Below are 25,178 nucleotides of genomic sequence, written 5' to 3' on the forward strand. Positions count from 1 at the left end.
TGTCTGCTACTGTCTCCCCTTCCTCTCCACCCCAGCCCAGCCCTCAGCAGTTACCCAACTGTGGCCTGGGCCCTGTGACTCACTGACACCACCGGCTTGCCCCTCCTGTGTCAGCACCCGGTGAGCTTTGGCATGTTCGCGTGGCATTCCCCACCCGGGCATGGGCACGCGGCACATTCCTGGACACTGTCCTGAGAGGATGCCTGGAGCGCCTGGTGGACTGGCATGTCCTCAGAGATCCTCTGCCTTTAGCCTGGCCTTGGGAGGGGCCTGAGAAAATGGTGCTGAGGGTGCTGAGGGTCGGTGGAGTACAGGGTGACACTGGCTCCAGGTCTGAGTTTGCATCCTGAAGGCGTTCCAGAGAGAGGGTCACCTTGCCACAGCAAAGCTACTATCTCGGGTTACCCTGTCCCAGCCACCTCCTGCGCAGCTGAGGAGCCTGTGGGGCTGATCTCCCCCACCCTTAATCTGGGGTATACCTGACCATTAGGTTCCCAGGACTCTCCCCACTGGGTCTCCAGGACTCTCCCCATACCCTGCCAGGAGAATGGAAGAAGCTCTCCACGCGTGCCAGAAGAAGTTCTTCCCAGACTTATCGTGTGCCAGAGGCAGAGTAGACAAGCCTTAGTGGCCACCATTTGTTGAATATCTACTGTGTGCCAAGCAGTGTGTCACAACTTTATGAAGTAGGTATTATTATCATCCCCATTTTACAGGTGAAGAAACTGAGTCTCTGAGACCAGCTTTTCCAAGGTCACACAGAGGTGGGATCCAGCCCACTTCCTTCTGACCCCAAGCCTCTGCTGTCAACCCCTGCCCCATTATGGGGAGGTTGCGGCCCACTCTGGGGTTCTCTGGTCTGCATCAGTCCTCGGGAGAAGGAAGAATGGGGGTGGTGCTCCAAGTATTGAGGCTCCCATCTGTCTGTCCTGCACTAGGCAGAGCCAGGCTTCTTCATGGGGCACAGGAGAGAAGGCACCAGATCGGAGGAGCAAGTAGGTTCTTGTTCTGAGATCTCGTGGGATCAGGCTGCCAGCCCTGCAAACCCCCACTCGGATCTAGAGGACATGGAGCTGCCTTTCAGGGTGCATTTGCTTCCTCTACAGACCCGGACTCTGTCCTCTGCCTACTTGGGCCGTCCTGCACTCAGGGGAATGCGTCCCACACTGTAGGGCAGAGCCCAGCTTGACTCTTCCCAGTTCCTACCCTAACCAAGCCTCTACTTTCTGGGATCACCCTGTTGGGACTTTTGTCCGGCATCTCCATCTACTTGTCCTCTGATTCCTTCTGTTCTTCTCTAACTGAGCTGGAGACCTAAAGGGGAGGGCAAACCTCTGGCCTTGGTGGAATCCAGCTCCAGCATATAGTAGCTATGTGACCTTCCCTTCACTAGCACACTCATGAACTTCTCCCAGCATCTGTTCCCTCATCTGTAAAATGAGGATCATAACAGAGAGGGCTGTTATAAGATTTAAATGAAATAATGCACAGTGCCTGGCATGTAGCAGAGGCTAAATAACCGGTAGCTATAGTGGTTGGTGGTGCTTGTTTGGCAAGGGAATTTCCTAGTGATTGTACCAGGGCTGGTCTAGAGACCAAGGTAGATTTTCCCAGCCCCATCACGCCAAGCTCTTAGACAGAATCTTTACTGCTCTTCTAGGTTAGGGAGGAGGGCTCTGTGTAAGAATGGTGGTGGTGGTAGGGCAATGGGTTGGATGGAAATCTTCCAGGAGCGGCCAGGAATCTGTGCTGTGGGGGCCCTACCTTCTAGCAGGTATGAATGAGACAGGCACTGGGAGCTGGAGAGGCAGCAGCCTCCTGCTCTGAGGGGCCTCTGGCAGCGCCTTATTCCCCTGAGGTAGGAGGACCCTCCCCTGGTACTTAATTAATTGCAGTCCCTGTTCTGCTCTGTTGTTCAAAGTGAGTGGCTAGCCTGGTTCCAGGTCCACCTGATTAGGGCACCTTTGGGAATAAGTCACATTTCTCTTCCTCAGCCCTGTGTCCCACCATAACCCCTTCCGTCCCCTTCCCTGGACTTTTCACCTTTGCCCTCCAGGCATTCCCTGCTGAGTGGGCACTTTCCCATATCCAGAGGGTGGGAGCAGACCAAGGTTAATCTTGTCCTGGCTCCCACAGCTGCTTATACACACACACGTGCATGCACATGCACACACAGGCTGGGCTCACAATAGCTCAGGCCGAGGGTCTGGGACCCAGGAACACTACAGAGCTGGTAGCTGGGCCTGGCTGGAGCTGGCCAGTGGATCAGCAGCAAGTCCGGAAGAGGAAAAGCCGTGGGCGCATCTCCGCCAGACCTCCTGTCTGAAAGAGAGCCCATCTGCTCCTAGAATCTCCACAGCTACATCTGCAGAGGAGGAGGGGTAGTGAGGCAAGTGTGAGGTTTGGTTTTAAACTAAAAAGGGAGGTGGGTGGATTGCTTGAGCCCAGGAGTTCGAAACCAGACTGGGCAACATGGCAAAACCCCACCCCTACAAAAAAATACAAAAATTAGCCAGGTGTGGTGGCACATGCCTGTAGTCCCAGCTACTCGGGAGGCTGAGAGGGGAGAATCGCTTGAGCCTAGGAGATTGAGGCTGCAGTGATCCATGACTGCATCACTGCATTCCAGACTGGGCAACAGAATGAGAACTTGTCACAAAAAAAATTTTGAAAAGGGTCTTAGGCTGGGTGTGGTGCTCACACCTGTAATCCCAGCACTTTGGGAGGTCAAGGCAGGCAGATCACTTGAGGCCAGGAGTTCGAGACCAGCCTGGCCAACATGGTGAAACCCTGTTTCTCCTAAAAATACAACAATTAACTGGGCGTGGTGACATGTGCCTGTAATCCCAGCTACTCGGGAGACTGAGGTAGGAGGATTGCTTGAACCCAGGAGGTGGAGGTTGCAGTGAGCCAAGATCGCACCACTGCACTCCAGCCTGGGCCAAAAAACCAGAAAAACAAAAAAACAAAAAACAAAAAAAAACGGGTCTTGAAGCAAAGCTCCCTAACAGCATGAGTAACCTGGAGAGACTGGACAGCTTGCTCTGGGAGACATGGGCCAGAACTTTTGAAAGGACTATGATGAGATCCTCTTCCCTGAAACTCTTGATAATGATCCCACCCTCTGAGCCTCCCTACCCCCACCATTAAATAAATGTCTTCCCTAGAAATGGTGGGGTCGGGGTAGACAAGATGACCCAATAATGGCTGGCTGATGTACTCATGATTATTTATATGTTGAGTGTATGTCTCCTGTCCACGATGGGTGGAGGCAGTTTATGGACTTTGGGGTCAGTTCAAATTCTACCTCCTCCACTCAGTAACTGGTTGCCTTAGGTTAAGTAATTTGCTCATCCAGGTTTCAGTTTCCTCTTTTATAAAATGGGAGGATAATACTATTATCTCATGTGCTTACGAGGACTCCAGTGAGATAATGTCCGCCCAGTAGCTCTTTGCTTTGCCTGATGTCATTATCGAGGAGTGGTGGCAGAGTTAGTGGGCTACATTTGGTAGTTCTCAGTGCCTTTGGCCCACTTGATATTTTTTCTGAAGTCAGGGTCCCTGCAAACATCAGGACTCGGCCCCCAAATTGGGAAGATAACTCTATTCTTAAAATGTTTCTGGCCAGGTATGGAGGCTCACGCCTGTAATCCCAGAAATTTGGGAGGCCGAGGTGGGTGGATCACCTGAGGTCAGGAGTTCAAGACCAGCCTGGCCAACATGGTGAAACCCCATCTCTACTAAAAATACAAAAATTAGCCAGGCGTGGTGGCAGGCACCTGTAATCCCAGCTACTCCAGAGGCTGAGGCACGAGAATCGCTTGAACCAGGGGAGGCAGAGGTTGCAGTGAGCCAAGATTACACCACTGCGTTCCAGTCTGGGTGACAGAGCGAGACTTTGTCTCAAAAAAAAAAAAAAAAGTCTACCCTCCCTCACTCTGAGCACTGTTCCCCATCTTATCATTATTGAGGGAAATTCAGACAGAGCTCTGGAATGATTACTGCCCTCACGACTTGCTTCCCTAAAGAAGCCTGCCCTTTTCTGCCTGGGGAGTCTTCTCAGGAACCAGACCTTCTTCTCTTCTCTGGCCCCAGCCATCCAGCACCCCAGGATGTGGGGTGACCAGCCCAGGAGGGGACAGGGCTGTCCTTCCCACATGAAGCAGGTGGGCGGTAGGTGTTATGCTAGAGGGCATCACTCTTGACAGAAGCAGCGCTGGCTCCCAACTCTGCCTGCAGCATGGGATGAGCCCAGGAAAGGGGTCACAGAGCCCCTCCCTGATCTTGCCATGGAGCCCGGCTGGCAGCATCCTCTGCTGTGGCTGGGCTGGGCGCCGTGTTCTGTGTGGATGCCAAACCTGGCATGGCTCCTTCCCCAAGGAAGGTGGCCCTTGGGGAGGCTGTGACTTTCTTGGCTGTGGTACCCAGTAAAGAGAGTGCCAGCCGGGCGCGGTGGCTCAAGCCTGTAATCCCAGCACTTTGGGAGGCCGAGATGGGCGGATCACAAGGTCAGGAGATCGAGACCATCCTGGCTAACATGGTGAAACCCCGTCTCTACTAAAAATACGAAAAACTAGCCGGGCGAGGTGGCGGGCGCCTGTAGTCCCAGCTACCTGGGAGGCTGAGGCAGGAGAATGGCGTAAACCCGGGAAGCGGAGCTTGCAGTGAGCTGAGATCCAGCCACTGCACTCCAGCCTGGGCGACAGAGCGAGACTCCGTCTCAAAAAAAAAAAAAAAAAGGAGAGTGCCATCTCTACGCAGACCCATGCAGTCCCTTCCAACCCTGTACAAAGTCAGAAGCCCACAATGTGGTTCCAGCTCTGCCCCATCACTCTCAGTGGCCTCGGGCAGATCGCTCACCTTTCTGAGCCTTGCCTTCTTTGCCTGAAACAGGGCGCAGACCAGGGGATTTCCAAAGCCCCTTCGGAGGCTGCTGGTCTGAGTCTCCGACTTTTGCCAGTGCTGCTAATGAGGCGAGCTGTGTGCTGGGGCCCCAAGAGGGGCTCAGCCTCCTGTTCCTCCAAACTGTAGAGCCAGGGGCTTCCCCCAGCTGATATCTGGGTACCTGGTCCCTGCCGTGCTCAGATGGGCAAGGAAATCCTGGAATGCCTCAGCCCTGTCAACTAGGAGGAGAAGAAGTACCTCTCAGAGAAATGGATGCTGGATTCAAACACTACATAAGCACGGGATGCTCAAGGCCAAGGGTTGGCAAACCATAGCTCTTGGCCAAGTCCTGCCTGTTTGTGTATGGCCCATGAGCTAAGAATGATTCTTACATTTTTAAGTGGTCGACAAAAAGTCAAAAGAAGAAAATAAAGTTTTGTGACCCTTAAAAATTTTATAAAATTCAAATGTTAGTGTTCATAGTAAAGTTTTACTGGTGTGAGGCCAAATTCATTCATTTCCATCTTGCCCATGGGTGCTTTTGTGCTACAAAAGCAGAGTTGCAGAGTTGCAACAGAGACTATGGCCCGCAAAGCCTAAAATAGTGGCTGTCTGGCCTCTTACAGAAAAGGTTTGCTGACCCCTGCTCAAGATAATCATAGCTCTCTCCAGACTTTGCACTAAACTGCTCCAGGATCTCAATCTAAAAGTACTTTCTTTTCATTTAAAAATAAGTGTTGCTCTTTTCTTCTTATGTAAGCAATAAGTGTTCATTATAGAAATATTAGAAGATGCAGATAAGCAAAAAGAAGACATTAAAATCACCCATAATTCTACCACCCAGGAATAACTACTGCTGGTGTTTTGACTTACCGCTTTCTGGGTTATCAGTGTGCTGTGTTTATATGTGCATGCCTGTGACACATGTGTATATCCTGCATACATACAGCTTTTACAAACTGTACACATCTGTCCTCTTCACTTAAAAACACATCTCGGCCAGGTGTGGTGGCTCACACCTATAATCCTAGCACTTTGGGATGCCGAGACGGGCAGATTACCTGAGCTCAGGAGTTCGAGACCAGCCTGGGTAATATGGTGAAACCCCGTCTCTACTAAAATACAAAAAATTAGCTGGATGTGGTGTCATCCGCCTGTAGTCCCAGCTACTCGGGAAGCTGAGGCAGGAGAATTGCTTGAACCCAGAAGGCAGAAGTTGCAGTGAGCCAAGATCGCGCCACTGCACTCCAGCCTGGGTGATTCCGTCTCCAAAAGAAAACACATACACACACACACACACACACACACACACACACATCTCAAACTGAACCCTTGGGGGACACCCAGGCAGGGTGCCCAGCAGGCAGCTGGACCCAAGCATCTGGAGCTGAGGGGCTTGGTGGGGCCACGGCTACAGATCTGGAGTCATCAGCACGCGGGTGGTGGTTTCCACTTCGGGAGGCGATGAGGTCACCCAGGAAGCATGCCCAGAGGGGAAGAGCAAAGGGCCAAAGAGGGAATTGTGGGAGTGTTGACATTCAAGAGACAGGTAGAGGAAGTGAGTCCACCAGACCCAGGAGGAAGGAAGAAGCAGGAGGAGACCCAGGCTGCCAAGGGAGTGGAATCCGAGGCCCAGGGCCCAGGACAGTGCCTGGCGCTGAGCAGGTGCTTGTGAAATGAGTGAGTGACTTTGAGGGGGCTGAACCCTGGTGAGTGAGTGAGTGACACTGAAAAAGGACATTTAGAGAACAACTGAACAACTATGAGATGTTCAGAGGCCTGGAGGAGGCCATGCAGGCCAAGGAGGCCTCCTGGGCCCGGCCTGGTGGGAGGGAGACGCGGGGCAATCCAAGTGACCAGAAACTGGGAGCTGGTCAGTGGAGTTCTTGGCGGTGACATGAAGCTGCTTTTTAAAGCCAGTCTCTCAGATTGGAATGAGGAAGGTTGGAGATGACCAGCCAGGGGTTCCTGTCAGAATGTGGGCACTGGGTGGCGTGGGCCAGCCTGGTGGGGGTGGAGTATAAATAGGAATACGGTTTAGAGATGCTGGGAAATCCTCCCCCTTCCCTCCCTCCTCATGAGACTGAGAGGTCCCCAGGGATGCCAGGCTCAAAGGCCCCTGCAGCTCTGTTGCCAAAGTTGGGCATGGAGAGAAACCCAGAGACATGACTGAAGGTCCCATGACAGGCCAGCAGGAGAGCTGGATGCGGGATGTCTGGCTGAGAGAGGGCTACTGGGTGGGTGGATTTGACACTCTTCATTTCTTCTCCGATTTATTGTATAAAAGATGGTAGGCGTCAGTTTCTGTGCCAGAGCAAGTGGAGAGGAAACAGAAGCTGTTTCCTCTGGGATTTAAGGAAGACCTAAGGAAAGGTTCCAGACTTTGGGATCTCAAAAACACAAGACAATTGGGGAAGGACCTTCCTCAAGGGTCTTTAAAGAGGGCTGCTAAAAGGAGCAGAGAGGGCTCCTCTGGCTGGGAGAGTAAGGCGGGCTTTCTCTGGAGGCAGGAGGATGTGGGAGATGGAGGCCAGGCCTATCCTGGCCCCTTGCCCCTTCTCTAGTCTCTGATCTGGGATGTCTGTACGCCCAGGACCAGAACTGACAGAAGGGCTCCTTGTCCCATCTTATCACTTGGACATCCTGAGCCTCCTCAGAGAGTGCAGACCAGCTTTAGCTGGGCCCCCAAAAAGGGTCAAAAGGAAAATACCAGAAGATGCAATATACCTCTATTCCTTGAGCCTCAGGAAGCCAGACAGCAGCAGGGTGGACATCAGTAGGACTGAAATGGAGCCACACAGAGGGGCTAGACGCGAGGTCGTGTGGGGTCAGGAAGGGTCATCTGTAGGAGTCAAGGCCAACATCTGAGCCTGAGTAGTGCACCTGCCCTGCAAGGCTCTGAGAATCTTCCCTGAGTGACAGAGCCAGGAAGAGGGCCACAGGCCCCTCCAAACCCCATCCCCACAGCTCTGGAGGCCCTAGCTCAATGCATGTTGCAGGAGGAACTTCTCATTCGGGTTTTTCTCATTCCAGTCCACTCCTCAATGTAGGATGACGCCTCCAGCCCCAAAACCTCCACAGACCTCACTGGGGGAGTAATTGCTGGGCAGGACACTGCTCCCACTGCCCCAGCCCATCTCCCACTGCTGTCGGGCCACATGCTGGCTAGAGGAGGAGGGTCAGGTTTCAGCTGAGGCCTAGAGTCCAGCTTTCATGTATCATTTGCTAGTCATTTGAGGGCTCACTCTGTCTTGGGCCTTGGGTCAGGCTCTGGGGGTGCAGTGACGAGTCACGCCACAGTGCTTGCCCTTAAAAAGCTCACAGGCAAACTAGGGAAATGACAAGTAAACAGTTATAGGACAGGGAGCCAAGTGCCCTGTCTTGGGACGTGAGAAAGCTGTGGGAACAGGGAATAGGGACCATCACCTGGCTGGGGACAGTGGAGTTTCAGGCTAGAGGAGATGCAGAGGTCCCCATGGCAGGATGAGTAGCACGTTGTTGATCTGTCCCTAGTCCCCCCTCCATCTGCTTGGGTACCAATCCCTGTATTCCTGTTCCCTCTGAGACCCAAGAGAACTGAGGAGGAAGCATGTCCTGGGGCGTCTGGGGCTGGGTGATTAGACAGTCTAGGCTTGCTCTAGTGTGGCCAGAAAGAGGACAGGGCCAGGCCCACCCCGTTCATGCTCAAGTCCCAACTAGGACAGGAGCTGGCCTGATGAGAAGATACATCTAGAAACAGGTCCCTGGCCTGCCTGAAAGTGGAAGGAAAGGCACCAACATTTATTGCACGTGGCAGTGTGTCCTGGATCTTAAAGGTGACTAAGATACGGTCTTTGTCCTTGAGGGATCTCATGTGTCTATCTCTGTAGAGGAAAGAGGCTTAAACAAGTCATCATGAAACAGTGGCTCGATGGCCTCATTCAGTCACTTGTCCATGCGTTCCACAAATGCTGAGTACCTGGTGGGCTCCTTACTCTGTGTAAGGCACCAGGGAAGCAAAAATGTTAAGGCCCTGTTCTTGTCCTGAAGGATCTCACAGTGTAGTTATGAGTGTGTGCTGGCTGCTCTGGAAGGGACAAGGAGGAAGGATCTCACTCTACCTAGAGGAAGAAGGTGTGGTCACGCACAGCCTCCCAGGGGAAGTGACCCGTGAGTTGAGTTTGGGAGTGGTTTTACCGAGGGGAAAATTGAGGAAGGGCATCCCAAGGCCAAATGATTGCAAAGCCGTGGGGTGTGAGTGGAGTTTGCTCTGGGAATGCCAGGTACATCTGATAAAACCAGACCCTTTGGGGAGGGGTGACAGCTGAGACTCAAGAAGACAGGGATCCAAATACAAAGGCCTGGTCTGCCAGCCCCTGGAGTTTGGACTTTTTCCTGAAGGCAGTGTTAGCTTTGAAGGATTTTTTTTTTTTTTTTTTTGAGATGGAGTCTCGCTGCAACACCCAGGCTGGAGTGCAGTAGTGCCATCTCAGCTCACTGCAAACTCTGCCTTCTGGGTTCAAGCAATACTCCTGCCTCAGCCTCCCAAGTAGCTGGGATTACAGGCGTGCACCTCCATGCCCAGCTGATTTTTGTATTTTTAGTAGAGACAGGGTTTCACTATATTGGCCAGGTTGGTCTTGAACTCCCTACCTCAGGTGATCTGCCCGCCTCGACCTCCCAAAGTGCTGGGATTACAGGCGTGAGCCACCACCCCAGCTGCTTTGAAGGATTTTTTTTTTTTGAGACGGAGTCTCACTCTGTCGCCCAGGCTGGAGTGCAGTGGCGTGATCTCAGCTCACTGCAAGCTCCGCCTCCCGGGTTCACGCCATTCTCCTGCCTCAGCTTTCTGAGTAGCTGGGACTACAGGTGCCTGCCACGTCGCCCGGCTAGTTTTTTGTATTTTTTAGTAGAGACGGGGTTTCACCGTGTTAGCCAGGATGGTCTCAATCTCCTGACCTCATGATCCGCCAGTCTCGACCTCCCAAAGTGCTGGGATTACAGGCTTGAGCCACCGCGCCCGGCGAAGGATTTTAAATGGGCAAACGACACCATCAGAAAGCAGTTGAAAAAGTTAAGTCTAGGACGCTTATGGCGGTTGGATTGGAGGCCAAGTATTATTCTCAGTTAGCAGCAAGGAAACTGAGGCATAGGGTGTCTTCCCAGGTCACAGCTACTAAGTGGGGTTTCTTCCATGACCCCAAACTGCAGAGAATTTTGGAGAGCAGGGCTAGACACCGTGTGTTCCTCACTGCAGGACATTTCTGGTTGGAGTGAGACTTTAGGAGACAACGGTGCATTTGTCTGGAGCAGAGGTGACCCTGATCCCCACTTTGCCTCCTGAGCAGACATCCGACAGGTTTGCCCAAATTGCTCCCGGAAGGCCTTCCCCGCCTACTTCCTGCATTCCAAACAGAGGCTGTGGGAATCCTCCTGGAGCTCCGGGACTGTCCAGAGCATCTGTTCATTGGCAGGGTGACTGCAGGCCTGGCTATGCTCATTTCTGACCACACTGAAGATTTCAGGCCTGCAGCCTCTCTCATCTAGGCTGGGGCAGGGCAAGGTTGTGAGGAGGCCCCAAGGCTTCTGCTGCTGATGCCACCACAGCTGCAGGCACCTAAGCGGTGACTGGCTTCCCCTGAGGTTTGTCCCAGGCTCTTGGAGACTAAGGCCTCCAGCTGTGCAGAACAGGGTCAGCTGGAGGATGAAGGAAGAGATGGTATCTGCAGGCTCCCAGCAGGCACAGTTCTCCCTGGGAGGAGGGAATGTCTCTGAGGTCCTAGCTCATGACGACTGCAAACTTGGTCAGCCATGGCCTCTAGTTATTTGAAATTCACCCAAAGCCCAAAGTGGCTGAGTGACCGAGGCGGGGGCAGGGACTGGGAGACAGGGTGTCATAGGGATCCTGGCTGGTGGTCAGCCTTCGTGACTGAGGGGCAGACCCTATGGGCTTCAGATAGTGGGCAGCCGCAAGTTACATCCCCCAACCCCTGCCCCCGGGCCCACAGAGACCAAGATTGAAAAGAAAAGCAAACAAAACAAAAAGAGGGACTTGGGGATGCATCTAACATGTGCCTAGAACACAGCAGATGCTCCATATGTGCCTGTAAAGCAGACATGTGCCTGCTGTATGCCACCAGCACCAGGCATAGAGACCAATGTGCTCCAGGTGAGGGAGACAGGTGAAAAGTCATGCCCCATTGAAGGAGGGGCACCTGGTGGTCCTGGGGGTGTGGGGTGAGTTCCGGGAAGCTCCTGAAGGCCCCATGGACTTATACAGCATGCAGGGGACAACGAGGAGGGGCAAAGCCAGCGAGGAAGGGGCCCCAGATCTTGAAGGGCCTTTAGGTGCAGGCTGGGGAATCGGGGCTTGTTCAAGAGGAGGGCAAAGAGGCATCTTGAAGGGGTTTGCTGGGAGGAGACGCCAGTCCTGGCCCCAGGAGCTTAAGAAGTGAAGCTGGCTTTCCCGCTCTCCAGTGTACAGCATCTCAGATTCCCAGGATGCTCCACCAACCTCCTTCTCCACCTCCATGGTCTCTAGGTCAAGGTCTCTCAGGGGTCCGGCCCCAGGGCAGGTGTTAGGTCTGGGGCCTGGGACAGGTTGTCCCAGCAGTCAGTGGGCTGGGAATCTGCCCTGTCTGGACACTGGGGCCCTGGGGCTGGCCGGGCCTGCTCTGTGGAGCTTTCTTTCCTCCTAAGATAGAAGATGGAGATTGTCTGCCAGGAGCCAGGGTTCCCTGCCTTGCACGGGCCCCACCCTGAGTGGCCCTGCAGTTGTCTAAGGAGGGGGGACCCTGCCTCCCTGGCCCTTCTCCCCCTCACATCTGCCAAGAGATGATCCTGCTCCCTGTCTCCTGGCCCTCTTCTATCCTGGAATCCGAAAGCACTTTTCAATAAGGAAGTCTGCGTGGATGTTTGATGAAGTTTATATGAGGACTCTTTTTGTCTGGGCAGGAACTTGAGAGACGAGAGCCAAGCTTTGCTGGACATCTTCCCTGTGCCAGCGGTGTGTTGTGTTGGCTCCCCCAGCATGTCCACTCAGATACCACTGGACATTGAAAATGTCACCTGCTCAACATCCAACTCGTGGTCTTCCCACTGAAACCACTACTCCCAGAATGCCTTGTCTCCTCCAGTGACTGTTCCATCCCTCCACTCCGGCTGCTTGGCCAAAACCCTGCAGAGTCATGCTTGACTCTTTTCTCACCCACAACATGCAATCCATCTGCAAAGCTCTTTGGCTCCACCTTCAAAACATAGCCTGAATCCAGCCACTTCTCACCACCTCCGCTGCTCCACACTGGTCCCAGCCACCACCAAGCTCTCTCCCCTGGGCCTCAGCAGCAGCCTCCTGCCCGGGCTCCCTGCTCTCCCATTGCTCCCCTTGTCTGTTCTCAACACAGCAGCGTGTTAAAGCCTCAGTGAGATCATGTCAGTCATCTGATCAAGCCCTCCTTACCCCTCGAGGCCCAACACAGCTGCTCCGCGCTCCCATCCAGCATCCTCTCCAGCCACATCATCATCCTGCAGTGAACCAGACTCACTTCTGCCTCAGGACCTTTGCCCCTGCTGTTCCCTGGCTGACCTGCTTCTCCCAGACCCTGCAAGACTGACCCCCTCACCTTATACCTACTCTGGATTTCTCCTGAGATGTCACCTGCTTCTCGGGGAGGCCTTCCTGACCACCCTGCTTAAACTTGCAACTGCACTTCCCACACCTTCCCTCTTTCCTGCATGAATTCCCATCATTGCACTTGTCACCATCCATCATACTGTGTATTCATTCTGTGTATTGTCTGCACCTCCCTGCCCCTGATGGAAGGTATTAGGAAAGGAATTAATATCTGTTTCATTCATCTGTGATTCTCAGGGTCTGCAACAGTGCCTGGCATGCAGCAGGTGTTCAATGATTGTTGAATGAATGATTGGAGCCAGGAGTGAGAGGGGTTTTATAACGTTATTGCGATTCCACAGCCCGCTAGTGGTAGCACCAGAGTTTGGGTTTGTTTGGCATGCAATTCAGAGTGGGAGAAAACAGTCAAGCTTAGGCCACAGGGAAGGGGCAAGGGCAGGGAGGGCTCCAGGCAGGAGAAGAAAGGAGCAATATGGTCACGTTTGTGCACTTCGCAACAACCAGGAAACTGCTGCATGATCTCGAGCAAGTCATTTCCCTTCTTGGAGCCTCAGCATCTTCACTGGGCAAGGGATGGGGATGGAGGGTGTGTGAGCATCTTCCCCTGCTAACATTCTGGGAGGCCAGCCCTGCTCACTGGGTGCACAGTGGCCTCTGGCAAGTGCTGGCTTTCCTCCCAGCCTGGCTCCTCCTTCCTCCTTCTGTGCCACTCATGGCTCTGGCACCAGCAGGAAGTTCTGGGCCGGCTGCTGTGTCCCTGGAAGGAAGCAACTGGAGCGGGCTGAGAGCTTTATGACTTACCTGGGCAGGGAGGTGGGAGGGAGGCTGGCTGGGGTCTGCCTGCCCACCCTGCAGCTCCTCAGTGGGACTCTGCTCCTTCAACTTCCCCCACCCCCCACTGCCAGGCCAGCATCCCTGGATGCCCATTGCCCTCTTCCCCTGGCACCAGTTGCACGGGGACAGCCCCAGATGGCTCCTTGGCCTGAGGACAAAGGCTGTGCTGTGCCTGGCCCTGGGCTGGCCTCAGGCTGGTCATACTGAGTCCTTCTGTCCCCACTTGGGGGTGAGGGGCAGACAGCACTAAGGTGACAGGCCTTTTTCCTGTCTCCCTTCCCCCTCAACCCCCAAATCTGAGGAGCTGACTCTCCCAAGGGAAAAATGACAGAGGCATCTTGTGTCTTGACCTAGGGAACAACAGACTATTCACTGCCCAGTCTGCCCTGTCACACCCAAGACCCTGCTGGGTTCAATGCCCCGATTGTCCCCAGCAGAGAGAGACATCCACTCTGCTGTGGTCACCACCCCCACCGCCTGCTCCCCTGTCACCATCAGGAAGTCCATCCTACATCTGACCTCCATCCCTCCATCAGGAAGTCCATCCTACATCTGACCCCCATCCCTCCATCAGGAAGTCCATCCTACATCTGACCTCCATCCCTCCATCAGGAAGTCCATCCTACATCTGACCCCCATCCCTCCTGCTACTGACAGACACTTCCTCTCGGGCTCCTCTCCTGCGGGTGGAGAACAGCTGGTCTGCATCGCCTGCACTGCTTGGCCCCACATTCTTGCTCCACTCAGCTGCCTCTGGCCTCACCCTCCCTCCGTCTCCCTGCGTTCACCCCACCCCAGGCACAGGCTGGTGGCTCCTTGCTCCTCACTGAACCTTGGGGAGAGCAGATGTGACTCAGGGCTGAATCTCCTTTGTCTTGCAGAAATGGGGGGCCTCCTTCCCGGAGGCTTTTAATGAGCTCCCCTCCCCTCAGCCTACAATCGAGAGCAAGGGTGTGAGATTTATGGCTGCTACTTGTAGATTCCTGAGCTGCAAATCCAACAGGCCATCCCATAAATCCCAGACTGCAGGACAGTTTTATGGGGAAGCCCTGTTTTTAGAAAGGGGTGTGGCTGGTCTCCCTCCTGGCAGAGCTCAGACCCCAGGGAGCCAAGTGCCCGCCTCTCCCCACCCCCAGAGAACAACCATGACAAAGCACGGGGACATCGGTTGGTGCAGATGCGCCGGCTTCCAGGACAGAGAGACTTTCTCTCCTGTGGGGGGCCTCCTGCTCTGAAGATCCCCTGCCTCAGCACAGGAGGGTAATCTGGAAGCCTGGGCAGATAACTGTCCCTGACCTGGACCTTAGATGTTTCCTGGTCACGGCTCCAGGTGTACATCATTGGAGATGTTTTTTCAAATGCATTTTCCCAGACACCATTCTCAGAACCTCAGTTCCAGAATCTCAGGGTAAGACCTAGGAATCTGAATTTTTTTACAATGCTCCCTGGTGATTCTAATGCTCAGCTGTCTTTGAAAATAGTTGGCTGAGTGCAGTGGCTCATGCCTGTAATCCCAGCATTTTGGGAGGTCGAGGCAGGCAGATCACTTGAGGTCAGGAGTTCGAGACCAGCCTAGCCAATATGGTGAAACCCTGTCTCTACTGAAAACACAAAAATTAGCTGGGTGTGGTGGTGCAGGCCTGTAATCCCAGCTACTCGGGAGGCTGAGGCATGATAATTGCCTGAGCCCGGAAGGTTGCAGTGAGCCAAGATCACACCACTGCACTCCAGCTTGGGTGACAGTGAGACTCCATCTCAAAAAAAAAAAAAGAAAGAAAGAAAGAAAGAAAAAAAGAAAATAATTGATCTGTAAAGGGGGCCATCTCCACTCTCCTATCTTACTTGGAAATGGGAGTCACCAGGTAGGAGTGTCTGGGTCCTCTTGTCACTGGGACCCATACCTCCTGCCACCATCACGAAGCCTCCAGTGGCCTGGATGCTATACACAAGTGTGAGGCTTGGTGGCTGCCCTCTGGAAGCTTCCTGTCTGCAAGAGTCCTGCAGACAGCAGACCTGAGACATTGCACAGAGCCATGGAGGAGCAGCTGAAGATGACTGACAGGAAGGAGTTTAGGGATGGGGAATCAGGAAAGTCCAAGGGTGGTGGGCTTTGCCAAGGAAGCCAAAGAGGAAGCACTTTCAGCTACCTTCTCATCAAAGGAGGCATCACCAGCCCCTGAGTTCCTTGAGAATAGGGACCACCCTTTACTTGCCTCTGAAACCCTCATGCCTGGCACAATGCTGGCGCATATTAGGTGTTCAGTTTTTTTTTTTTGTTTGTTTGTTTGTTTTTTGAGACAGAGTCTTGCTCTGTCACCCAGGCTGGAGTGCAATGGCGCAATCTCCACTCACTGCAACCTCCACCTCCAGGGTTCAAGCGATTCTCCTGCCTCAGTCTCCCAAGTAACTGGGATCACAGGCATGTGCCACCACGCCCCACTAATTTTTTTTGTATTTTTAGTAGAGACAGGATTTCGCCATGTTTGGCCAGGCTGGTCTCGAACTCCTGACCTCAAGTGATCCACCTGCCTCAGCCTCCCAAAGTGCTGGGATTATAGGCGTGAGCCACCATGCCCGGCCAGTTTGTTTGTTGAGTGGAACTGAGTGAGACTTCAGGGCCCACTGACAGAGATGGACCTTCCTAGCACTGCAAACCTGAGGCCTCCACTCTGAGAGGTGCCAGCCTGCTGAAGGAATGAAGGAGAGCCTGTTCATACCCAGCCATGAATCTCGGCTGGGATCAGGGTGGCTGGAGGGCCACCACTGAGCTGTGTTTGGGGGCAGCCAGGAGCATGCGCTGCCAGACAGAGGACCCTTTGCAGGCTGGCTGAGGACAGAAGGATGTGATCATTAAGCAAAGCCAACATGTTACTGATCCATAATCCCTTAAACCAGGAGGATTCGGGAAAGGCCTGGTCGCCTTGGCAACCAGGTGCTGGCCAGTGGCAGGGCTGAGAGCATCCTCCAGGAGTGGGCTGTGCCTGATGCATGGGTAACAGCTGGGAGCGGGTGCAGCGCAGCCCATCATAGGGCTCACCCCGTGGTGCCTTCTTGCTGGCATGGGCAGAAGCCCTTGTGAGGCCTCAAGGGCAATGTGTGCAGAGCAGGATGACTGGGGGCTGCACTGAGCATGTAGGAAACCATGAAGGGAAGTGGAGGGGAGGTGGGACAGTGCTGCTCTGGGTTTTCAGGGCAGGAGGGAGAAAGGAGGGTCTGCAGGAAAAAGCAGTTGCATGGGTCTCATTGGGTGGCCAGCAGGGCATCCTCTATGGGGGTGTCTCTGCCAAGAGGATAGAGCTGCAAGTCTAAGAGGGACAGGCATCAGCTCCCCTCCCTGCCTCTCTGTCCTGAGGGAGAGGAGGGTAGCCCCCCTCCCCCAGCCCTGTGCTCCTCCCCTAAGACCAGAGGGCACGAGGAGCTGGAGAGCCTGAAGAAGAAAGCTTTCATGGTTGGGGACAGGGCCGTGGGGGTGGGCAGAAAGCTCACACTGCTCCTGCATGGTGTTCTCAGTAGGGGATACCTGCCTGCCTGGAGGGCTCCGGCCTGGGAAGAGGCCAGCAGAGATCAGGCCTCATCTTCCCTAGGGCTCGACTGTATTCCTGGCAAGCCTCTGTGTTTGCCCTGAGACCTTCCACTGTTCTTGACCTCCCATATTTCAGCTGGAGAGGAGATGCAGCTGGCCAGCTCTGATGCACTCTTCCCCTCCCTCCTCCTTTTCCCCTCTTGCCTCCTGGGGCGTGCCAGAGCAGGGACCTTCATGTGTCAGTATCAGAGGTGAAATGAGGTTTGGACCCAATCATGTCCCAAGGGTGTTGGCCAAGCTGACATTCAGTTTATGGGCCTTGGTCAGTAAGATTTACTGGCCGTTGACACATTCAAGCCCTTGGACACAAGTTAGTAAATTTCTCCTGGCCCAACGACTGCCCGGTTCTGGCACCCTCCCTGCCACCCCAGCCCTTCCCCCAGAACTCTCTAGACCTCTAGCAGCTAAAGGGCTCAGGTCTGGGGGGTCTTCAGGATCCTCTTTGCACATCATGCCTGCTATTATGACCAGTACTTTGCTGGACTAAGTGGTCCATAGAGAACTGCACGGGGTGTGGCCGGGTGGGTTGTTGGCGGGAGATGGGGGCAGTGCTGAGAGTTGCTGAGAGGAAGAGGGTAACTGGGAAGAAGAGGGTGAACACCCACCCTCAGGGGGGTCAAACTTTGGAGAAGACACAACCCTGGCTCCCAGTGATGGTGGCATACAGGTCGACAGAACTTGATGGAAAGAGACAGCTGAATTCCCAGTTGGTGGAGACCCAGACTGGTATGCCTTGTTCATTTCACCTGCTCTTCTCACACCTCCCATCTCAGGACCTGGCTGCCCGGTCCCTCATGATCATGAACAAGATGAAGAACTTTAAGCGCCGTTTCTCCCTGTCAGTGCCCCGCACTGAGACCATCGAAGAATCCTTGGCTGAATTCACAGAGCAATTCAACCAGCTCCACAACCGGCGGAACGAGGGTGAGAAGTCTGGGTCCACCCAGCACCTCTCCCACTTACCAGACACTCCCCAGGCACCTCCTTCCCTTCCCCGCCCAACCCCTCCCCACTGGCCTTAGGAGAGGAGCACAGGGCTGGGGGAGGGGGGGCTACCCTCCTCTCCCTCAGGGCAGAGAGGCAGGGAGGGGAGCTGATGCCTGTCCCTCTTAGACTTGCAGCTCGGTCCTCTTGGCAGAGACCCCCCGCAGGAGTGCAGCACCTTCTCCCCAACGGACAGCGGGGAGGAGCTGGGGCAGCTGTCCCCTGGCGTGCAGTTCCAGCGGCGGCAGAACCAGCGCCGCTTCTCCATGGAGGTGAGGGCCTCTGGAGCTCTGCCCCGGAAGGTGGCAGGATGCACGCACAGGGGTGTGCACAGGAGGGCAGCTGCCTTACAGCCAGACTTTGTGAGTTCAAATTCCAGCTCTGCCATTCATTAGCTCTGTGACTTTGAGCAAGTTACTCAACCTCTGTGCACCATGGTCTCCTTGTCTTTAAAATGGTCATCATGGATTAAATGGGTTAATCTATGCCAAGTGCTTAGAACATTCCTGAACTTAGCAAGGGCTAGACAATTTGACTATTTGATCCACACACATAGGCCCAAATATATGAAAAAATATACTTACAGAATCAGTGCCTGTAAGGGCATGAGATTGATGTTGCACAGATGGTGATACTGTGGCCCAGAGAGGCGGAGAGTGACCTGGTTGTGCTAAGGTCACACAGCAGCCCCGGGTGTTCATGTGTATGTCTTGAGCACACACTGGGAGCAGCTGTGAGCTTGGGGTCACAGCCTGTGATTGGGCTCTGAATGGTTGTTCTGCAGGGAACGCTAGGTCCAGAGTGAGCGTCTGGGGCCCCACAGCCCTAGCTACCCTGAAGCCAACAGTGGTGTCCCCATCTCATCCCTGTCACCACAGGACGTCAGCAAGAGGCTCTCTCTGCCCATGGATATCCGCCTGCCCCAGGAATTCCTACAGAAGCTACAGATGGAGAGCCCAGATCTGCCCAAGCCGCCCAGCCGCATGTCCCGCCGGGCCTCCCTGGTGAGTCCCAAGAGGGTCAGAGGACACAAGGTGGGGTGATATGCCCTTCCCAGCACAGGCATATCAGTCCCAGCTGAGGCCTATATGGTGTTTCCAGGAAGATTCCTGGGCCTCTGGCGCCACCTGCTGGCTTGAGTGCATTCAACTAGATCGTCCTCCTACATCATCCATTTCCTAGATGGGTCCCACTTGGGCTAGAATGGGACTCTAAGCCCACACCAGGTCCCACGATCTCCACATGGTTAAGATCAATAGGCCAGCTGGCATGTGCCTTCCAGTCCTAGCTGCCTATCAGAGCTGTTTGGGACATCTTACAAAACACAGACTCTAAGACCCCTCCAGACGCCTATAGAATCAGCCTCTCCGGCTAGGGGGTCCGGGAATCCGTCTTGTTAAGGGTTGGATACACCTGAGCTAGAAGTGTGCTGATGAGACACACCGTCAGGTAGGTGGGTTCTGAACTGGACACTCAAGGTAAAATGGGAAAAAAGGCAGCGTTCACTCTGGAGGAGCTTGTGGTCTCAGTCGGAGACACAGGTAGCCAAGATGTGCAACAATCCCAGGTGCCACAGCCCTGGGCTCCACACTCTCGGCTGTCCTGAGAGGAAGAAACTCACAGTTCCATGAGCTCTGTCCTTTATCACAGGGATAAAGGGAAAACGAGCCCCTTCCACCATGGGGTCTCATCCCTTCCCTCCCAGAGGCTGGAGTTGGGGGAGGTGTCATGTCTGTGGAGCTGCTAAGGGCTTCAAGCTCATGGCATTCTGTGTCTCTCCCTCTCAGTCAGACATTGGCTTTGGGAAACTGGAAACATACGTGAAACTGGACAAACTGGGAGAGGTAAGAGGCTGGGTATGGTCTTCTCCAAATAGCCAGGCAGGATGGCTTGGAGGAGGGGCAGACCTCCCTGGTCGGCCCTCTCTGGTTGGCCCTCTCATGGCCCCTGCCCCATAGAGGTGCACAGTCTTGGCCGTGCACTCTGGCCCAGCCTTTGGCAGGGGTTGAAGTGGGCTCAGATCCTGAAGGAGGGCGTGAGGATAGAGTAGCCATGGCCCTGGGCAGAATCCAGTCTTTTTTTTTTTTTTCTTCAAGTCCTTCTTGCCTGGGTTCAAAACCTACCTCCGCCATTTACTAGCTCTGTGACCTTTGGTGAGTTACATGACCTCTCTGTGTGCCTCAGTTTCTTCCTCTGTCCAATGAGATAGTAACTGTCCTATCACATAAGGTTATTGCGAGGATTGGGCAGGTTATGTACAGCACGCAGACAATGCCTGGCACGTAGGAAGTGCTATATCACTTAAGTATTTCTGTTGTCACTGTGCAGAGGCCTGGGGTGGGTGAAGGTTTACAGAGAGGGCAACACACAGCCCTTTCCCTCCAGGAGCCCAAAGAGGTGACCTCTGTGTAAACATCAGCATCATATAGGGAAGAAAAAACCTGGTGTTATCATAGAGGGGCACACGACGTGCTGGGGCTTAGAGGAAGGACGGATTCACTCCAACTGGGGGTCATTAGGGATGCTTCCTGGAGGAAGTAGGCTTTGGAGGAAACAGCATGTCAGTGAAGGGAGGAAGGGCACTCAGGCCCCAGTCATAGCCCAGGCAGAGGCACAAATGGGGAGACACTGGGCAGAGGCCAGCAGCACCTGAATGTGCCTGGGACCGCTGCGGCCCTCCATCCCAGGGCACCTATGCCACAGTCTTCAAAGGGCGCAGCAAACTGACGGAGAACCTCGTGGCCCTGAAAGAGATCCGGCTGGAGCATGAGGAGGGAGCGCCCTGCACTGCCATCCGAGAGGGTACAGCGTCCTAGGCTCCCACACTCCCCCTGGGGCTTCAGGAGGAGGGGTTCACCAGCCTGCGCCCTGGTAGGAGCTGGGGGTGGAGGGTCATTGCTGGAGTGGGACTCCTGGAGCTGACCCCAAGAAAAGAGGGTATGGGGACACATGGCGTCCTGGGGACCCAGGCAGGCCCGTCTCCCCGCAGTGTCTCTGCTGAAGAACCTGAAGCACGCCAATATTGTGACCCTGCATGACCTCATCCACACAGATCGGTCCCTCACCCTGGTGTTTGAGTACCTGGTGAGAGTCGGGCTGGGGCTGGCAGCCTCTCCCTCTTGTGGTAGAAACAGGGTGTGGGTAGGGGAGTGGGAAGCTGAGGAAGTGGGAGAGGTGGGATGAGGGCGAACCAGGCCTTGTTCTGGAATCAGGTTCTCAGATGTTCCCGTGCAGGAGTGGGCCAAGAGCTCAGGCTTAGGGGTGGCTCAAGCCAGGGACCTGTCCCACTAGTGGGCGTGGGCCCTTCCCAGGGAGGGGCTTCCTCTCCTCAGCCTGTGTCCGGGCTTCTGGCCATGGGGCAGGACTGAGTCACGCTCTGTGTTCCAGGACAGTGACCTGAAGCAGTATCTGGATCACTGTGGGAACCTCATGAGCATGCACAACGTCAAGGTGAGGCCTCAGGGGCAGGGTCCCCCCATCTTGGCAGCCACCTGTTCAGAAGCCCAGTGCGGGGACCCACTCTCACCTCCAGGGATCCGGCTGCTGGGGTGGCTCAGACCTTCTCACCTGGGAAAAAGAGAGAGGGCAGTGCCATCAACGAGTCTAGGAACTGGGTTGAGCACTTTACCCCAGGAACAGACACACACTCTCTGCCACTGTCTAGCTGTTGGTATAAAATCCACTCCCAACTCTGAACATCAGTTTCCCCATCTGTCAAATGGGAGTGTGAGCTACCTGCCAGAATGCAGGGAGGCTTCTGGGGAAACTGGGGGTTATGAATGACCTCTTCTGGTGTTTGTTAAAGAATCAAGGCTGGGCGTGTTGGCCCATGCCTGCAATCCCAGCACTGGGAGGCCAGGGCAGGAAGATGGCTTGAACCCAGGAGTTTGAGACCAGCCTGGGCAACATGGCAAGACCTCATCTCTACTAAAAATTGAAAAATTAGCCTGGCACAGTAGCGTGCACCCATAGTCCCAGCTGCTTGAGAGGCTGAGGCAGGAGGACCACTTGAACCCGGGAGGTTGAGGCCGCAGTGAGCCATGATCACGCCACTGCATTCCAGCCTGGGTGACAGAGTAAAACGCTGTCTCAAAAAGAAAAAAAAAAAAAAAAAAGATCAAGCACATATGTCTCCACATAGGCAGGCATCCTGACCCCCGTGCTCCTGACTGAGACTTCTCTGGCCTCCCCCACACTCACTGCCTCTTCTGCATCCCTGGTGTCCTCCCCTCTGGATGGGACTCCCTGGTGTGGGTTGGGCCCAGGATGGGGGCTGCAGGGTGGGCAGGAGAATGAGGGGCTTGTGCTGACCTCACTGCCAAACCCCTGCCCCCATCCCGGTCCCAGCCTTGGAGCAGAGGCTTAGGACCACCTTCCACCTCACATTTCTCTTCCCCCTCTCCCAGATTTTCATGTTCCAGCTGCTCCGGGGCCTCGCCTACTGTCACCACCGCAAGATCCTGCACCGGGACCTGAAGCCCCAGAACCTGCTCATCAACGAGAAGGGGGAGCTGAAGCTGGCCGACTTCGGTGAGGCTGGGGCTAGGGCCGGGGTCTGATGCCACTGGGGTGCCTCAAGGTGTGGGTGCAGTGGGGGAGGGCATAGCAGTCAACCCCACAGCACCTGTGGACAGAGGTCCAGTGACATGTCTGCCCCCAGGACTGGCCAGGGCCAAGTCAGTGCCCACAAAGACCTACTCCAATGAGGTGGTGACCCTGTGGTACAGGCCCCCCGATGTGCTGCTGGGATCCACAGAGTACTCCACCCCCATTGATATGTGGTGAGTGAGCGCTGTCGGGACCGAGGAGGGGAGGACAGGCCTGGCCACACCTCCAGACTCTCTTGCTGCCCCAAGGGCCTCGGGGAAGAACTTCCTAACTTCCTTTGCCTAAAAGCCATGTGACATCCTGCTGAACTAGATGTTAAAAAATTAAGTCTGAAATATAATCGGTTAGGGTTTCCCTGGCTTAAATAGACCCTCCCCCAGGGGCCTGTGGGAGGTTACCAGAGACCCAGAGAGTCCAGGAGGGCCCCTATAGTAAATACGATGAATCTTCCCCAAGCATCAGTCCCAGTGAAAATTTTGAAAGAGAAGTACTATTTTTATGTTAAAATGAACAAGCGTATGATTTGGTGTAAAATGAAAAATCAGCCCAAATTGCAAGCCGAACCGCCAGTGGTGATGAATGGCTGCTGTGACTCCGCCCCGAGGTTCCCCCGGAGAACGGATTTATGTACTTCTCTCTTCCAGTGGGGCACACAGTGGAGAGAGTTTGAGACAACACTGCTGAGAGAATTGCCACATGGGCGCTGGCTGCACAGACCCAAACCTCACAGAGCGAAAGGGGAGAGGTCGCAGCTTTCCCGAGCCCAGGGAAGCCCCCAGAGAGGGGCTGTAGTGGGGGCTGGGCAGTTCTAGGAGCCTCCACTGCCCTGGGCCACCCCTCCGCCGCCAGAGCCACGACCCCTGCAGCCAGCTGTGGCAGGTCGTCGTTGGTGCCCTGGTGGAGCAGCCCTAGGAAGGGCGGCCGCCCCTGCCTGATGCCGCCCCTGCCCCTTGCTCCCCGCAGGGGCGTGGGCTGCATCCACTACGAGATGGCCACAGGGAGGCCCCTCTTCCCGGGCTCCACAGTCAAGGAGGAGCTGCACCTCATCTTCCGCCTCCTCGGTCAGTCTCCCGCTGCTCCGCCCCTCTCACCACCAGGGGGCGCTGGAACTCCGTCCAGCCCAGGCGCCGAGCGGGACGGGGAGGAGCGGCTCGCCTAGTTCTCTCCCGGGCGGGGACCCCCCTGTGGCCTCGGCCATCTTTGCTCCCACCTGCTACGTTGCATTCCTTTCAAGTCGGCCTTGGCCCTGGGCCTCACTCAGGCCCTCCCCACCTTCTCTCGTCTCCCCAGGGACCCCCACAGAAGAGACGTGGCCGGGCGTGACCGCCTTCTCCGAGTTCCGCACCTACAGCTTCCCCCGCTACCTCCCGCAGCCGCTCATCAACCACGCGCCCAGGTAGCCCCGGCGCCCGCACCGCCCCTCCTGCTGTGGCCCTGGCTCTCCCACCCCCGCTCAGGCACAGCCTGTGTCCGCGCCTTCTCCTTGCAGGTTGGATACGGATGGCATCCACCTCCTAAGCAGCCTGCTCCCGGTGAGTGACCTCCCGGCGGGGCCCAGGGAGAGGCAGCCAAAGAGCCGAAGTCCCCGTGCCCCATGCTAGGCCTACGTCCCAACTTCTGTGGCTCGTGTGTTCACACGTCTTTGAAACATCCCTGTACTCTCCACCCCAAGGCCCAGGGGAGCGCTGGCCTCCATACACATCCTCTGGAGTCTCTGCACTGCGAGCCCAAACCGTTACTAGCTGTGTAGCTCTGGGCAAGTTACAGAGCTCCTCCATGTCTCCGTTTCCTCCACTGCAAAGTGGGATTAATTCCTATTTTATAAGCTGGCAGTGAGGATACATTGAGATGACAGGACACACTTAGTGTGGTGCCTGTCTTCTAAGGCACACGGTGAAGGGTCGTTATCGGCACAACGCTATGTTCTCCTTCTAATCATGGTTGGTTTGCATCTGTATTTCTATCTCAAGAGAAGGTCACTGTCCTCAAGTTTCATTTCTGGTTTTTTCTGGTGGCTGGAGACCAAGGAGCCTTCCCCTGAGTCTTGAGATGGCTTGAGGTTGGATTTGTGGTAGGGGCTGGAGGCTGACCTAGGGCTTCTCCTGTTAGTCTCAAGCCCCACCCACCTTGGTGCTCTAACCAGCACAAGAGTCCTGCTGCTCAGAGGGTTCCCTGCAGCCCCCCAGCCAGGGCCCAATAGCCCCACCCTGTGCCTTTCAGTATGAATCCAAGAGTCGCATGTCAGCAGAGGCTGCCCTGAGTCACCCCTACTTCCGATCTTTGGGAGAGCGTGTGCACCAGCTTGAAGACAGTGAGTGTTGTCCGGGCAGGGAGCAGGGCCACCCAGAACCAAGGAAAGGGGGTGGTGAGTGTGGGTAGAAGAACCAGAACAAAGAGGCCAGAAGCCCCAGGCCCAGCTGAGCAGCCCTCGGCACCTGGCCTCCCCTGCTGGGGTTCTCACTGCAAACTGAGGGGGCAAACAGTGGAAATGAGACGCTGCCTCCAGGGCTCAGTTGGTCCCGCTCCACCCAGCTCTCTCTCCACCATGTCCTCTCCCCCAGCTGCCTCCATCTTCTCCCTGAAAGAGATCCAGCTCCAGAAGGACCCAGGCTACCGAGGCTTGGCCTTCCAGCAGCCAGGTAGGGGCTTGTGCTCTCCTGGAGCCCTTCCCTT

General features: G+C 55.1%; 1 protein-coding gene and 2 long non-coding RNA genes across 25 annotated transcripts in view; 1 reads left to right on the forward strand and 2 right to left on the reverse strand.

The window, feature by feature from the left end:
• CDK18 (cyclin dependent kinase 18) overlaps window positions 1–25,178 on the forward strand; it is a 28,659-nt gene that overhangs the window by 1,260 nt on the left and 2,221 nt on the right. For 2 of the 23 annotated variants that reach the window (XM_078004440.1, XM_078004456.1), the window contains exons 2-17: window positions 36–120; window positions 491–686; window positions 17,687–17,837; window positions 18,027–18,169; window positions 18,776–18,901; window positions 19,685–19,741; window positions 20,585–20,699; window positions 20,887–20,981; window positions 21,285–21,347; window positions 22,304–22,427; window positions 22,558–22,678; window positions 23,469–23,566; window positions 23,796–23,901; window positions 23,995–24,037; window positions 24,726–24,816; window positions 25,067–25,144. In XM_078004440.1, coding sequence (XP_077860566.1) covers window positions 17,708–17,837; window positions 18,027–18,169; window positions 18,776–18,901; window positions 19,685–19,741; window positions 20,585–20,699; window positions 20,887–20,981; window positions 21,285–21,347; window positions 22,304–22,427; window positions 22,558–22,678; window positions 23,469–23,566; window positions 23,796–23,901; window positions 23,995–24,037; window positions 24,726–24,816; window positions 25,067–25,144 — 1,390 coding nt within the window. In that variant the 5' untranslated portion in view covers window positions 36–120; window positions 491–686; window positions 17,687–17,707. Of the gene's footprint in view, window positions 1–35; window positions 687–6,225; window positions 6,565–17,686; window positions 17,838–18,026; window positions 18,260–18,775; window positions 18,902–19,684; window positions 19,742–20,584; window positions 20,700–20,886; window positions 20,982–21,284; window positions 21,348–22,303; window positions 22,428–22,557; window positions 22,679–23,149; window positions 23,567–23,795; window positions 23,902–23,994; window positions 24,038–24,725; window positions 24,817–25,066; window positions 25,145–25,178 lie in introns of those variants that run through there. The other 21 variants (XM_078004408.1, XM_078004414.1, XM_078004448.1 and 18 more) reach the window with 16 other exon arrangements.
• On the reverse strand, window positions 2,245–7,105 carry LOC144341367 (uncharacterized). The gene is made up of 2 exons (XR_013418236.1): window positions 4,715–7,105; window positions 2,245–2,649 (listed from the first exon to the last, which is right to left on the reverse strand). It is a non-coding gene; the product is annotated as an uncharacterized LOC144341367 (long non-coding RNA).
• LOC144341348 (uncharacterized) overlaps window positions 19,971–25,178 on the reverse strand; it is a 44,111-nt gene continuing 38,903 nt past the window's right edge. Inside the window, exon 4 of the long non-coding RNA XR_013418227.1 lies at window positions 19,971–21,464. This is a non-coding gene — a long non-coding RNA (uncharacterized LOC144341348). The remainder of the gene's footprint in view (window positions 21,465–25,178) is intronic.

Source organism: Macaca mulatta, chromosome 1 (genome assembly GCF_049350105.2).
Source record: "Macaca mulatta isolate MMU2019108-1 chromosome 1, T2T-MMU8v2.0, whole genome shotgun sequence".
In the NCBI taxonomy this organism is placed as follows: Eukaryota; Metazoa; Chordata; class Mammalia; order Primates; family Cercopithecidae; genus Macaca; species Macaca mulatta.